The following is a 17,124-nucleotide window of genomic DNA, read 5'->3' as shown; positions in this document are numbered from 1 at the left end:
ATCAAATGCTCACAAACTAAATATATAACCAAATTATCGATTTCGGGATACTTCCTCCTCCTTCTCTTCCGGTACTCTTTCAGCATATCCCTCCAGATATTCTTTAAACATACCCCTACGTTCCCTTTGAGGCTTTGAGCCCATCAAACCAGATACCCTTGGACCATATACCCTCCCCGGTACCTTTTGAACATATCCCCCCCCCCTGCACGCTTTGAGCATACCAAAATACACTTGGACCATATCCCCTTCCCTGGTACCTTTTGTACATATCCCCTATTCCGGCACGCTTTGAGCATACCAGAATACTATTGGAGCACATATCCCCTCCTCCGGCACGCTTCGAGCATACCAAAATACCCTTGGACCATATCGGGGTCTCCCTCTTTCTGATGAACCGTAAAGTTAAAGGAAATAAAAGAATTGAATTGAAGATGGAAACATACCTACATACTTAACAAGTAAAATGTGAAATCATATTGTAGACCCCGGTACCTTTTTAAGTTTTGAACGTATCCCCTCCTCCGGTGCGTTTTGAGCATACCAAAATACCCTTGGACCATATCCCCTCCCCCGGTATCTTTTGAACATATCCCCTCCCTCTGTACCTTTTGAGCATAGTCCCTCCTCCGGCACGTTTTGAGCATACCCCTCTCGGTTCGCTTTTTGTGTTTTAGTGTCAGCAAACAAACAAATGAGAATTGATTAATTAGCCTCGATGATATATCAATCTAATTAAAATGAGACAGGGGCGTAGGAAGCGGGGGGCAGGGGGGAAACTTTATTGAAATATGAAAAAAGTATATAAAGTATATATGGTTGTGTGTTGAATTAATCTCCTCCTGTAGGTGCGGCGGGGGGGGGGGGGGGGGGGGGGGGGTTTTACAAAATATTGAGGACCTTTGCCCCCCCCCATTACGTTTCATCTTCCTACGCCACTGTGAGATCTTCTTAGACTGCCCGCTCGTAGACATATATACCGACTATCAGGGATCTGTTGGCACATTTAAACTAGTCTGCTAAACCTGCCTATATTATTTGGCTTTTTCTTATTTTGAAAAAAAAAAAAACAATTTTAATCGGGAACGATCGAACCATTATTCATTGAGTGAGACGGGGCGATTTCGCAATAACTAGAATAGAATATAACTGGGAAAATTCTATAAATAGGCCTTACTTTTTTATTTCAAAATGGCGAGCACATATATATCATTGCTACCAAAATTGTGAACGTCCGTACTCACTTAGAAAGGGACAAAATATATTATAAGAGAGACTTATGGAAAGGAAAGGTAGTCAGCTAAACCTGCCACCTGCCTATGTGATTTCTCTTTTATATATATTAGACAAAAACGATAATAAAATAGGCAAGTTTAACGGACTAAAGAAAAGGATGAAAATCGTTATATACAATAAAAAATGGGGGAGAAGATATGATAACAAATTTTCAAACCTGAACATCCTCCCTCTAATGGGATATTGGGTAAATTGATTTTAATGAGAAGATTCATGCCATTTCTTCTTGGACGAAAATTCACAAGCGGTTATTTTCGTCTTTTCGCAACGAAACTTTCGTGTTTTAGAGGGAAAAGACGAAAATTTTAGATTTGTTAACTTTCGTGTTTTCGGGGCGAAAATACGAATATTAAGGTTTGTTTATTTTCGTCTTTTGGGGCGAAAATACGAAAGGACGAAAAGACGAAATGGCACAAATCAAGCCACCGTAGTTTTATCCCCTCAGAGTATCAATAGAAATGAATTCATGGTATCCTAACTTTGACTTGGGGTTTACGATAATCTGAATAAAGTAAGGTAAATGTCAACGTTATTCTAGCAAATCATACGTTTTATCTAAAAATAGTCACCCATGTTGTAGGATAATATTTTATTATCTACACTTACCAAACTGGCACACACAATAGCAAGGTGCCAAATCGGGCAGCTACGTATACATGTTGGTTAGAAAAATGCTGTTTAGATCCGAAGAATTAGGAATGAAAAGATTGAAACATGTCCGCATTCTGGTCTTCTATTTCTCTGATCTATAATGGTGATAACAAATGTCTCGCAAGCCAAAGTTAGAAATAATCTATTGTCTGTTGGCCATTAAAATTTAGCTTAGTTCTTAGTTTTAAAGTGAACAGTCGGGCAAGGATGGCTAAAGTCGGTAAAAACGGTGTGAATGTATCCAGTATAATTTCTTATGAAATGGAAAAATAAAATCTCTCGTCAAAATCTGTCTGCGTACGAAGAAATTAATTTAAAGTATGGGAATTCTAAAACGTCCTCCCGGCTCACTATATGTCCGTGGTTACATTTCAACACAGCCTCGCTTTCAATGCTTTCAAATTTTCTTTACTTTAATGGTTAGAACTGGGAAACTAAGCAGAACTTGACCGTCGTATTAATATGTGAGAACTTTTGGACGGCCAATGAACGTATTTAGACTGGTTTTCTTTGCCCGACTATTCACTTTAAAGTCAAAGCTTCTATGAAGTCTTGGATCTGATGTCTTTACTTATAAACTTGTAAACTATAACTACACACGATAAAAAAGAATGTATTTTTTTTTAATTTGAAGAAACATAAATATGTATATATATCTTTAGCAAAATGGGTACTCAGTAAAATTCACGCACGTATTCAACGTGGGTATTATATATTCGCTAGGTTACATTGGCAACACGAAAAACAGATCAATTACACTCCTTAGTCACTATGTCGGTATCGCTTAAAGGCCCACTACGTTTCCGGAGCAAAATTTAAAGGTTTCTGAAAATCATAGATAACATAAGAAAATATATATCGATGGCCTAAGAGGAGGTTAGAACATGAAGCTTATGCAAGATATCCTGCGTAATATATGATAACAGTTGGGTTTCACTTCACTGTTTTGCCTTCTGGGGCAGTGATAATCAACTATCGCGCGGCATTTAGGACGACGGCGGGAAACATAAGACGACCCGCGTTATGAAAATTAACATTTAATTTATTTTAATAGAATTGTTCAGAAGGTTATGATAAGTGTAGCATTACCGGTAAGTTGATAACTTTTGCGACGCTACAAAATTATCGATCTCGTTTTACATTTCCATTTTAAAAATTAAAAGCCGTTTCGGAAAGGTAGTGGGCCTTTAAAGGACCGTTTTCTTGTAGCTGCTGTAGCATTGCATGGATTATCTCCCTTTGAGTAAACAGAGGGAAAATTACAACGGTTATCTCCCTTCCATCGTTGTGTAAGGGACAGTTGGATTAAAAAAGATAATGTCTATAAACTACGGTGGCTGATTTATGCCATTTCGTCTTTTCGTCTTTTCGCCCCGAAAAGACGAAAATTAGATATCTTAACTCTCGTCTTTTCGGGACATTCTCGTCTTTTCGGGACGAAAAGACGACATTAACAAATTTAAATTTCGTCATTTAGCGGCGAAAAGACGAAAAGTCAAACACGAAAAGACGAAAGTGAAGCACGCTAATTAGCGCCTTTAATTTTCGTCTTTTCGCCTTCTAAAATCTCGTCTTTTCGTCTTTTCGCCACGAAAAGACGAAAATTAACAAACCTTAACTTTCGTCTTTTCGCCCCGAAAGCACGAAAATTAACAAACCTTAATTTTCGTATTTTCGTCTTTTCGCCCCGAAAAGACGAAAATTAACAAACCTTAATTTTCGTCTTTTCGTCTTTTCGCCTTTTCGCTCCGAAAAATTACAAATTACAGATATACTTTGTCATCTTTCATATACGACGGAGATTATAATGTAATTTCTAATGTACAATTATGATGAAGACCATGTCATGTATGTAGTCAAAATGTCTTTTCAAATAATATACAGTACATTATACCTACTGATTGACTGTTATAATTAACTGTATTTGAGCAATTTCTTGGTTCAAGTCCTTCCTTTAAACTCAAAGTCTTCACGAGTTGTCTTTCATAAAAATATTTTGTTAACAAGTTGATCCGTGGTTCAAACGCTTTCAAATATTACCCGCCGACAACTTTTTTTTCAAGTTGTGTAGGGGAGGCAACTCCTGTAAGTACTATGTTTAGCATCTTAAGTTCATTATGTCCTAACATATACACGGCAATGTTTTGATAAGCGTAATTGCTAAATAGGGCGATTAGAACACAAAAATAAGATATTAATGAATTTTAGAAAATGTATCAATCACGCTAAAAGATTTGCGGAATGATGAATCTGTTAGTGGCGCGTGGGCATATGCCACGTGTGAGAAATCTACGTAACTGCTGTAAACATACATGTTGACTTATGTTTTAAAACTTCTAATCTTAGTTATTGATGAAGATACTTGTAATACTATCAATTTAATAAATCGATTGTTATCATAAACTACTTTGATGCTTCCATATTGAACAATTAAGTCAATATTAAGATAAAAAGATTTCAAAATGACTTCCACACGACGACCGGACCGGAAGACGAAAAGACGAAAATTAAGGTTTGTTAATTTTCGTCTTTTCGGGGCGTAAAGACGAAAAGACGAAATTTAAGGTTTGTTAATTTTCGTCTTTTCGGGGCGAAAAGACGAGAATTTTGAAGACGAAAAGACGAGAATTAAAGTCGCTAATTAGCGTGTATCACTTTCGTCTTTTCGTGTTTGAGTTTTCGTCTTTTTGCCACGAAAAGATGAAATTTAAATTTGTTAAATTTCGTCTTTTCGGGGCGAAAAGATGAAAAGACGAAATTGTAAGTTTTTTAATTCTCGTCTTTTCAGGGCGAAAAGACGAAATGGCACGAATCAGCCACGTAATAAACATTTGTAGATCCAGTTAAAAAGTATATGCATTGAAGACTTTTGGTTTGTTGTAGCGTATTTATTATCCCAATCCAGAACTCATTGAACTCTGTACAATGTTTCTTAGTTTTTGTTTAGTCTTTCGGTCCCTTTTATTTTCGTTAATAACCGGAATTGATTAATTAATGTGTGGTCAGTTTAACAAATCACAAACAGTCACCGATTCTCAACACGAGATCCGAGAAAAGCGCCCACCAAAAATGACCTATGTCTGACAATGGAAAGATGGATCCAAACTTCTACTAACAAAATCCAAGATGTCTGCCTATCGGCCATCTTGTTGACCAATTGGTCCAAAAAATTGCACGAGTAGGGCCCTAGGGCAATCTACATATATGAAACTTCAGACAGATCCCTTCAGTAATTTCTTAAATATAGTGGTAACAAGAATGTTAATTGACAATGGACGAAAGGCGATCAGTAATAAATATTTACATTTTCACTGCAGTCCCACTATGTAACCTTACCAAACGCAGTTGGCAGTCATATAGACATAAACTTCCAGCGCTAATTATGACGTCATTATCATTGTGATGTCACAGTTGTCGTGCCAGCGATCACGGAAGGCGGCTGTTCTAATGGTTATTCCATCCATGACGATAACGAATGATTATTTAACAATTAAAGGATTGTTAGATTGCATTTATTGGAGATATAAATGCAATCTGGGTGGCAGATAAATAGAATAGTGCCCGTTAGGGACAATTCCTTGGGATTTCATCATAAAATTGTAACCAAATGTAAATGTAAGCATTGAACGTCTTTCAGTTGGCATTCATAGCGTGCTTCATGGAATTTGCCTCTGTTCAGTTTGCATTCATATTGGCTATGAACTGAAAGACTTTCAATGCTTAAATGTACTACGTGGAGAGACTTCTGATGGGCAACGTAGCAAGAGGTTTAATACAGTTGTGATTAACATCTTTGATTGTTGGGTATGATATCCTCAGCATCAAGTGCTCTATTTCAGTCATGCATCACTGATTCAAGCTACCTCAGTTTTCAGGGTCAAGATATATAATAAAGCAAATAAACTTTCATGTACCAAATTTTATTTCTATGAACTTCTTCAGTGCTACATCTTGAATAAAAGTAGAAATGCCAGCCATTCAACAGGGTTGAAAACTGGAGTGTGATTAGGGAAACAATACTACAAGTTCTATTATAAAAGGTTTTCACCATTGTGCTTTTTTCATAACATCCAGTTTCCAATAGCTGTTTCAGAATCCTTTTTTAATTTCATTAATAATACTGAATATTGATATTAGAAAGGTTATTTTTCTGTTAATTTATTAATTACAATATTGACTTTTTCCACAACCATCTTAAATATCTACCAGAACTTGAGATTTTCAGAGTATTCGTTTATATAACAAATTTAGTGATGTAATAATGATAAATGATATGTATAAACAATGGAAATATGGTTTGGTGTAAGAGACGGCAGTCAAAAATGTTTCCACTGGCGGTTCACTTCTACCTAAATCTGGAGGTTCCCATCGATCTACAACTTGTAACGACCCAAACAGTGAGAAACATTTTTATCAACTGGAAGCAATACAGAACAGATTCACCATCACATCAGGCCGCCAGAGGTAAATTGTTAAATTTACATTCAAACACAGAGTTCAACATCATCATCCATGAAAGAACTAGCATTCAACACAATAGGAGGTGACAAAAGTTGGTGTTTTGGTTCCAGTTTTACCCGCTTACATCCGTGCAGTATTGCTATTATGTATCATAATAATTATGCTGAATTTACAATAAAGCATTTGGTACAAGTAGAACAGTAAAGATAAGTTCTGTGAGTAACCTAAGTTCTAATATTAATGCATTCACATACGTCATGCATTCACATATTTACAAAAAAATGTCACCTTTGAATTATTATGTTTAAAAACATCTGATTTCCACCACTCATCATGATAACTTGTCTGCATCACAATCATGCTTGTATCACTATATATACGCGAAGCTGCACAGATATCTACAGGCCTACAAGATTTTCGTTATTTTCGTAGGTATTACAAATAGAATGGTCATTTTAAGATGGCACTTATCTCTCAAGAAATGACAAATGAACATCACATATCGAGTTAAAAAAAACCTTCAAGTAAGTTTCAAAATAAAAACTTGCGTCTATTTGGTTCCAAAGCAAACAAAGGTGGCCTTTGAAACTCAACAACTTCGGAACAGGGTAATAGCTTTAATGTGTTTAGGTAAAAACATCTTGTTAATAAAATTTCATGTACACTACACACAAAGCAACAATACATTTTTGTCTATAACAACAATATTTTAAGATTTAAAAACGTCTTTTCATCCTATACAAAAACATCTGGACACTTCATTTTCACAAATGGCAACATCAACATGACTACACTAGTTTTGTACAATAATCTGGATAGATATAATTGTTTAAAAAAAATCATTGTTTTAAAAGGAATGTACAAAACAAAACACAGTGACTTCCCACTTGAAATTGCATAAGTGATTTTTGTAACAAAACAGTGTCTTTGAACGAAAAATCTGCTTAAACGGAGGAGTCAATTTTGAGCTTTAATTTGTGATAGATCTTGTATATATGACAATGAATTCCCCCCTATTTAACATTTAAGCATTATGTAATAACACATATTGCACCATTCATTCCATCCCGATGAAATGACAATCTTCCGAAGTCACCCCTGAGTATTACTCAATGACTGGACAAATGGTTGTTTTTTTTGTATATTTTTTCCTTGTTGTTAGCTTGAACATCAGTCACGAATAAATCAACGCTCTTCTTTTCTTATTCTTTAAAAAAAAATACTGCTAAAAACAACTACATATGAAATGCTTGACACAAAAAATGAGGAAAAGTATGGTTAACTAATAGAAAATCTTTGGAAAGCTTAGAAATGAATGAACATATGCTTTACAAACAAAAAAGTGAGAGAAAAAAAATAAATCAAATGCATCTTCAAACCATTCCACTCAAATTTGCAAGAAAAGGCTAACCAAACTTCAGATCTCACTTCTACAGACTGCTATAAAATATCAGGCACCTGATTACTTGGACTTCAAATGCCTTTGTAGAGAAAAAACTATTGGAATTCACAAATTCCTTGGGCAAGAGTAGACCCAAATTACACAAATATTATCTAGTACGAGTTCAATTCTATTTTGTGGATATCATCCATTACTTTTATGGATTTTTGATGAAATTTCTTCCAAAGTATATTTGATTTAAGTAAGACAATGCAGATTTGCTGTCAAAAATTTATCCCTAATTTTTTTTGTCTACCTCATGCCCCCCCAACAAACAAAAAATTTCATAAAGGAACTAAATATAAATGCAAGGTTAATCAACTAGCAGCTCAAAATGGACACTGCCGGCGTGTTCTAGGCGGTCATACTGTATGTTGGCAGCATACGCTCTGCATTCGACCATGATGAGAACTCCAGGTGTTGGTCTCTCGAACCTGACGAAGACGAGAGGGGACCTGTATCCCTGCTGGTTACGGAATGGGAAGTACTTGTAGTGGAATCCACCTGATGGGTAATAGGTGATGGGGCCAATATTGTCCTGGTCAGACGGGTTCTGCACACACAAAGTAAATACATTATTACAAATTAATTAAAAAAAAAAATACATTAGATTATTATACATATTCTATGGTATCTTATTATCATCAATGATATTGTATTACCATCAAAACATATTTATGGAACAGAAAGATCAAAATCTCATTTAATGTTTAAGTTAATGATTTTACATCAATATTGTGTGGCAATTTTTTTTCATAACCTTATGCATAGTACTCACTAAGGCCAAACAAAATTAATTCTTAGTTTCTCAGGCCCCACCGCATCGACATTTACCCCCCGCACCAACGGTTTTTATGCGCCATAACTTAAAAATTAAAATTGAGACCGCCGCATCGAACGCACCCCAAATTTCCATTCGAACTCGCCCGAAATTTCCACCTCCCCGAAATTTCCATTCGAACTCGCCCGAAATTTCCATTCGAAACGCACCCGGAAATTGGCTCCAATTTTAGTATGCACCTTTCATTTCCGGTAAAAAATGGCTGCCGATGTCAGCTCAGCATTTGCCAAAACGGAATGTTTCCTCCCAGGATTATGTATTTTCAACTGGTTTTCTTTGGATATAGTGACGATTGAGATATTTACAAGCTGTTCTTCAGAAAAAATAAAATGTTATCTGCCGCATTTGTTTTCAGAGAAATAGAAAATAAAAAATATTCCCTCCTAATCCTGAATTCCTTTTATGATACATTAATACTGTATTTTAACCAGGGTCGCTTGATCGAACCAAATTTGGACTAGGTTTTCTTAAAATTAAACAATTGCACTAAGGGCTGTTCCAGCAAAACATATATGGCACCCAGGGAAGGCACTTTAAAAAATAGTATGTGCCATGGTGGGTTCAAAATAAAATCCCTTCTGTGCCAGGGTGGCATTCCAATAAAATTACTTCTGAGGGTGGGTCTATCTGAAGCACTTTTTGAAATAAAATGCAAAAATTGTGTTTTATAATGTTGCTCTCAGTCATTCTGACTACAAAAATAACTGTTGAGAAAAATGTTTATTTCTGACAATATTTAATGTGTTGTTCATCTTCAATAAAAAACAATTATTTTATTTTCTAAGTGTTTTGATACAATAATGACAGAATATTTATCTAAAACATATTGTATTCATGCAAACTTGACAATGATACAGAGAAACAATGGATTATTTTTGGCAAAATAACAGATCTTTATTTAAATTCACTGGTATTAAGTTGAGGAAAAAGTGACAGTTCACAAGCTGAAGTGTGAATGTCCAGATGACTATTCTAGCAGTGCGTTTGAGAAATACTTTGGTATCTTTAGTAACTAGATTTTCCACTGGTTCTACGAGGAGTATACCTTATACAAATTTAGTAATAGATGCAGCACATCCAACAATTGCACAATATACAGTGCCATTTTGACTTTAGTGATACTAGAAATCAAAGTACGTAAATCCAAAAAGATGTCGGAGCAAAATAAAAAATTAAATGGCTTCTATGCCATGGTCTTGTTAACAAAAAAATAGATATGTGGGGGGTCAACAAAATTGAAAATCACTTCTATCGGTGGGTCTCCCAATTTCAAAGTGCCTTCCCCCCCTACCATATATGTTTTGCTGGAACAGCCCCAAGTAAAACCCTGAATCAATTGTTGCTCTGTATTTAATTCGAGTAAGAGAAATTTAGGCCTCAAAAAATGGGGAGGGGTGCTTATAGGGATGAAAGCTAATATTGGGTTAAATATGATATATTCTAAATGTTGTTGTATACTTAAATAATATGCTTGGATGAAGGATGAAATTTTAATTCTGAACTTTTAAGACAGATTATGGACACAGGACTACTATTATAAACTTCAAAATTTTTTTTTTTGCAGGTAACTTACCTCTCCTGTGCACTTGACAGTGACATAGTAGTTCTGGTACATGTCATTGATCTCAGCTGGGACACTAGTATTAGTATACATCTGGGGCATCCAATCAAAGATCTGAAAGAGGTGTCAGCTAATAAGCACCAGTCTAATCAACATTATTTAATCAAGACTGCAAAAGTGGCATATAACATATCAAAAACTTTCAAATGTCTTGAAAACTTGTTCTCTATTTAGATATTTGTCATTATACAGCTCTTACATGCAATGTAACAATTGTCAGTTGTGAGTTGTCACATCATATCTGTCAGAGTGTGCAATGTTAATTAAATTCATAACAATTCATACTACCCCAACAAGCAGATATCTTTCTATATATGCAATGTAAAAATCATCAAACTTTCCTCAATTAAATAAGTTCATAAAAAAGAAGTGTTTATTTTAAAAGTATGAGAATACACTGTATTCTTAGAATTGGGACTTGTTGAAACCCAATAGATACATCGATCCTATATGGAATCCAAATGTAATTGTTCCACAACAGTATCCATCAGTTATTGACTGAGAACTTAATGAACAAGAGCTGTTGGAGAACAGCAAAGCTCGCCTATTCAGAAGAAGTTGATGTTCAAGTATTTACTATTTAAAAATATCAAGCAGTGCCCTCAGCCAAAAAACCCCTAAAGGGCCCCAAATTGGTTGTATTATCACGTTCAGCATCCATACACATTAGGAAAATAAAATCATAAACATTTATGATGACTTAAGCTTAAAAAATTGACGAAACAGAAACTTGCTCAAAAACTTTAACGTGAAATGGGACACCAACGCCGACGCGGACGCCGGGGTGACAACATTAGCTCCCCCTATTCTTCGAATAGGCGAGCTAAAAAGATGTTTCATGGGGTAGATACTTATAAGAACACATTGTTACTATTCAATGTTATATTGACACCTACCCTGTTCAGTTTAACAAGAATGCACGGAAGACCATCATCAAAGCCGAAGGCCTGCTGTTTTACACAGTCAGCTCCAAGGTTCTGGGTGAGATCAAATCGGCAAGCTTTATCCCATTCTGACTCAGGACGACGACCATTGATGGCATCGCAATCCACAATGACTCCTGTATCGGTCACCTGGTTCTCGTTTTCATAATCTGAAAGGACGGACAAATTTTTGTCTATATATGTGTTACATTCCATTGCATTGCGCTTATTTATATTTTTACACAAAGAAATCATAAATTAGAGTTTTCAATATCTGAACTAAATTTTGAGTGCTAAAATAAGTATGTTTATAATAACTCCGTCAGATGAGCAGGAGCATTCCTCATTTTTTTAAAGACACTAATAGTGATATAAAAGACCATGACATATATTTTAATTGTTTACCAGCACTACATCTGGAAGTGTTAGTCTTTTTTCCAGTTTAGTCAGTACTTACAAGAAAGGTAGGCTTCCATGTGGTCAGTGTATGGACTGTAAGAGGTGGGGTCTCCCTTCACAAATCGCACAAGTGTCGTCTGTACATCGGGGATTGGACGGAATCCCATACCTGGAATATATAGACAAAATTGATAGGTGGGAATTTTTATGATTTCATACATAGAATCCAGGTTTATAAGTTGTCTACTTCACTTTAAGGCGTATTGATTTTGCTAGATCGGGATTTCTATTTATCAATGATCAATCGATGGAATGATCATAAAATGCTAAATTATACTTGATTCAATGACTACAAGTGTATAGGTTTACCTGGATTCTGTCTCAGCAAGCTATCAGGACCAGCGAGTTTGGGGAAGTTCCAGTCCAGGGTCTGATAGAACACAGCAATCAAGGCAGCGAAGAATCCGGACAGACATGCATAGTAGATGACGTAGAAAATGAAAATGTGGGCTGTAAATAAAGAAAGAGGATTGGTCAGAGAAACATCTTCATTTTATATAAACAACAAAAATACTTTATTTTCCCTATTATTTCCTATATTTGAGATCAGTTTCAGATGGGTTTTTTTTTTCTGAAACAGACTATAGTCATCTTGCTTTTAGTTTCATACTTTTCTGAATTTTACTAAAACCAACTTATAGTTTTGAAGTCAAGTAAGTATTGAAATTACATAATTATGAAGAAATGTATGCACCAGAAGTATTTAACATTATTTAAATGTGTCTGTTTCACAGAATTTTGGAAATTCATGCTAGTCTGTTTGTTTACCATGCGTACACAAAATGGTGGACAGTGCTTTTGATATCTTCCTTTGTTTTGTGGTATATCGGGAAAAAAAACGACAATAGCAGTGATAAATCTATGTGCGCATCCCGAGTCCTGCACTCACAGAATTTTAAAAGGACCCATGAAATTTCTGGGAATGGGTATCTATAACACTTCGGGACCCATTGTTTTCACAAAAAACATTGAAAAGGACCCACGAAAAATAATCGTAGATTGAACACTGCAATAGTACACAATGAAATGCTTAGTAATGATATTGATAACATTCTTGTCATAGATATACAGTAAGTATTCATAAAACCTGTATAGACATCGCCAGTTAGTCTTTATCCACACATGTATGTGGGACATTCAAGTGACAAATGTGTACAGTTGTTTTGAACATGGCTGTAAACACTTGGCACAGTTGTCCTGAGTTCATTTCTCAGTGAGTTGTCCTGAGTTGTCCAATGCAAACAAATTTAGGGCTTATACAAGATGATCAGATATCTGTTGAGCATCTGACTAATATGAAACAATTTTCTCAGTATTTTATTAACATCTGCAGACTTATCGTCACAAACTGGCCCAAAAATTGTATGAAATTAGTAGATTTTTTCCCCAGCAAAAAACGTAGGGGCACCCTTATTACAGGAGTCGCTCTAAGTAGGGAAAGTACGGTAATTGATATATTGCATGACTGCAAATATCAGTAATATTACAAATTTTGTTTTCATTAGAAATGTAAAAAAAAAAAACTGACAGCGTGATGAAAATAAAATATTTCATTTTCATTATATATATATATATTATTGTCTATTTCTATAAGAGGATTCTTGTTAGAAATCAATATCCATTTTGGCAGTCAACAATCTTGAACTGAAAGTTACAAATTAAACAATGCTAGCATCAGCTGACAATTTTCGAACTTGTATGTTATTAAATTTCATAACCGAGACATTGGAATTATTTTCTACTGTATAACATATCTAACACTAAACATACAATTTTGTGACTTTTTGTCCAATTTCAATTTATAAATTGGCATGAACTATATAACAAAAAAACAAAACTATTTATTAGTTCCAACAGTGGTATGGTAAAGCAGAACACAGAAAGAATAGGGATATTAGGGCTCATGAAGTATTGTTGGGAAAATGTCCCCTTTACACCCAACCCATTATGTATAGTGAGTTGTAAATAAGAACTAAGGACAACAATGAATAATGTATGTATAACAGTTATACAGCAGTCACTGTTTACAGTGCAGGTCTGACTTAGCTGACAGACAACAATGGTCACACAGCCCCAGGGGATGTAGAGTAACAATACTGACAACACAGACGATTACACAACCTTACAAAATCATCCAAATCTCCACAAAAGGGACTAGGACTTGGCTGACATTTATCACAGTAATTGCCAGGCTTTAGCACTGCTTGAGGTTTCCAGTGGCCTCATTGACTTGTCATAATTCAATTCATCATGTTAAGTGACCAATTTTGTGGTGCATGCAAATACACATACAGGCAATTACTAAATGATAAATTATCATGATACTAATATAATATTATTGGATATATATTTATGTTTTAATCTTTTTATTAATCGTCAATTAATTTGGTTTTAAGATCAATTATAACTTTTAACAAATTACTTTGATGTACTTTTTTTGTAAAAAAAAACAAAAACAAAAAAACGTAAAACAATTTATCTCATAGCCTTATTTCGCAATAACATTTGAACATGTATATATCTTTAGAATGTTTAGTTCTCGATAAATCTGAAAGACTCATCTTAAATGTGCTTAAATTATCTGAAATGTGTTAAACATCAAAATACAAATTCAAAACCAATGTTTTATTTAAATGCCCTTCAACACACGTATAGATATTATTCTTAATTAACATCAGCCACACCACGTGTAGTGCATTATTAGCTTCATATAAAACAATGAGATCTTATCCTTTCAAGGTGACTCTTAGTCTATAAATATTCAAGTGTCAAGTGGACTGCCGCACAATCGCACTTGTGTACATCCATGACATTGTTATATGGCGGACAGGTAAGTTTGATATGTACCTTGCCGGAGGCCACAAGTCACCTAGCAAGTGCTTCCAATGACGCCATCAATGTAAGGTATAAAATAAATAAATTGTACAGAAATGATTCCAAAGTTAAATAAATAAAAAGAAAGACTGTAAAATGTCGCATAAAATGCTTCAGGTATATCGAAATAATTGATTTATTGTAGTATCTACATAAATACGTATCAAGTGACGCTAAGTTAAATTCACCCTTGGGAACCCCGCCCGGCGCATGGATAGGACGAACTTGCAGAGGTCATCCACTGACAAATCTAAAATGAACGCTTAATATTGGGAAAGAAACAATTTTCGACAGGCAAATTTTAATTTTAGTATCTTGTTCAACCATACATACATATGATATAATGATTTATAGAATAAATATATTAAAACACGAAAATAATTCTTCTATTGCAAAATCAACACATGCAAATCCGAAGCCATCAGTTTATAACGAAATGCATTGCCAATTTCCCTAGAACTTACCCCAACTTTTGCCTGTTCTTCCAAGAACTGTGCCTTCATCACTGTTGTACATAAACGTGCCAAAATCTCTAAATTTCTGTCCAACTGTATTGCTCTGGGGGCCGACAGAAGCCGCTGTTACACCTGTACTTGCTGAAGACGCCATCTTGGTCGGAGAGAAGCGATAAATTGCCCGGATGTCGTCATCACTCGACCTTTTTGATACTTGATCACGTGACAACCATGACGTAGTGCTACGCTTGAGTTATGTTTCGCAACTAAGGCAGTATCTCTCTGCGTACGTAATTGTACAGTGATTTTTACACACATGCTATTTCGAAATGTGAATTACACAATTTACGCAAAATTTTAATGATCATGTGTAACAGCAAGCGTAACAAAGCAGCGTTGCCCTAATAAACAATCACCAACATTGATCAGTCAATAGGCTAGCTAACGTTATATGCCTAGATATATCTGCTATCTAGCTGCAATATTGTAGCTAAAAAAAGACTTTTAGACGGATAATGGTGTCGTCTTTAGAGCTACAATTGATGCCTTTATTACTGCTAATGGAGCAAACCATTATTTTTGGTCTGTATGGATTTTATCTTACTTGTTTATACCACTTACCTACTAGGCAATAAAACTGAACCGTGTGAAATACCAAATTCACAGCAAGACATTTTTTTTTTTCACATATAAGTATGACGGTCTTTTCGAAGGAAAATTATACGGCAAGTCTACAAATTATGAATTCGGTGTCTTATCAGTGGTATAGTAGATATCAGAGATATAGATAATTAAAATCTCTGTAGATCGTTATGGTTCTTTTGGACAAAATAGTATATAAATGCATTTATACGCTTAAAATAATTGCACCACATGGAAACCTACAGCAAAGTATAGAAAATTGTGTCCGAGTGATTTTCTTAGGCAGTGCTCCACTACGACATATATAGGGAACATTTCGTACCCGCCCGAAAGGTATAGTAGGCCGGGTACGTATGTATTCGTTCGTTCTATCTGCTATCATATTAGATTTATAAGACTGTTTAAGACTGATAAAAGGAAAAATCCAATCATAGGGCCCACCAGTTCAACAACCACCTTTTTAAGCTCACTTTTGACAACTGAATTAATTTACACGTGAAACATTGAGAAAATAGATAGGCCTAGATATATACAAGGATTTATAAGTCATATACGTCCTTGATATATAGTACCAGTAGAGAGAAAAAACAGTAAAATTACCTGAGTCAACAAACGCTAATATATATATATATATAGCATACGAAAACATCATTTATCATAGTAGAATCTATGGGGTGTTTTTTTTCAGTTTGAAATTGAATTGATTTATTGATTAAAGCGTTAAATGTAATCACAGTTTTGAGAATATAGAAAGATGATCAAAATAGGGCCGGTCCACCATCTGTTAAGGCACAATATAATGTTTCAAGACAAAGCATGAACAAGAATTCAACCATCTCAAATTTGGGTTTAAACCAGTATTGTATTTCTTATGGTTCAAATTCCATAAGTTAAGGTAGTAACAAATACTTGCAATCAAAGTTATTATAGAAGCATGTATGAGGTTGGGAAAAAAACTAATGCGTGTCCAAGAACCTATTGTTAATTTCCTTTCGCTGTTTAAATGTCTGAGTAAACAAGAAATGCATAAGTCAGACTTATGCAGAGTTACTTCCCTTCGTTTCACTCCGTCAGTCCGTCACGAAACAAAGTTGATTAAAAAAAGGGGAAATTACTGTGATCGATCAGAATGCCAACGGTTATTTAACATCTCGAAATGAAATAGATTTTTAGTAGTATCTATTAAATGGCACATTATACTTAACCCTAAAACAAACCAATGATAAGTAGATTTTTTAAGAAGAGAGGGAAAAATTAAATATATATAATAAGTTTATGTTTCTGGATTATAATACAAGGACGCTTTCTTACTATATGATAATTATTTTATTCAATAAGAACACACTTTAACATGCATATACAGATTATTAATGCTATGATAAGATAATAATCCTGCAGCTCTAAGATAAGGTCCGACGTTTTTGCATGAAGCCTGCCGTACAAATCTAGTTTTTGGCCGT

General features: G+C 34.9%; 1 protein-coding gene across 1 annotated transcript; it reads right to left on the bottom strand.

Annotated features, from left to right (window-relative positions):
- Positions 1–5,851: 5,851 nt before the first annotated feature.
- LOC138308220 (probable sodium/potassium-transporting ATPase subunit beta-3) lies at positions 5,852–15,210 on the bottom strand. The gene is made up of 6 exons (XM_069249190.1): positions 15,032–15,210; positions 12,003–12,143; positions 11,692–11,802; positions 11,208–11,404; positions 10,264–10,365; positions 5,852–8,402 (listed from the first exon to the last, which is right to left on the bottom strand). The coding sequence occupies exons 1-6, from the start codon at positions 15,174–15,176 to the stop codon at positions 8,163–8,165; spliced, it is 936 nt and encodes a 311-aa protein (XP_069105291.1). The 5' UTR covers positions 15,177–15,210; the 3' UTR covers positions 5,852–8,162.
- Positions 15,211–17,124: the final 1,914 nt, after the last annotated feature.

The sequence above is a fragment of the Argopecten irradians genome, chromosome 14 (assembly GCF_041381155.1).
Source record: "Argopecten irradians isolate NY chromosome 14, Ai_NY, whole genome shotgun sequence".
Lineage (NCBI taxonomy): Eukaryota > Metazoa > Mollusca > Bivalvia > Pectinida > Pectinidae > Argopecten > Argopecten irradians.
Note: the sequence above shows the minus strand (reverse complement) of the source record. Positions and strands in the feature narration are given on the sequence as shown.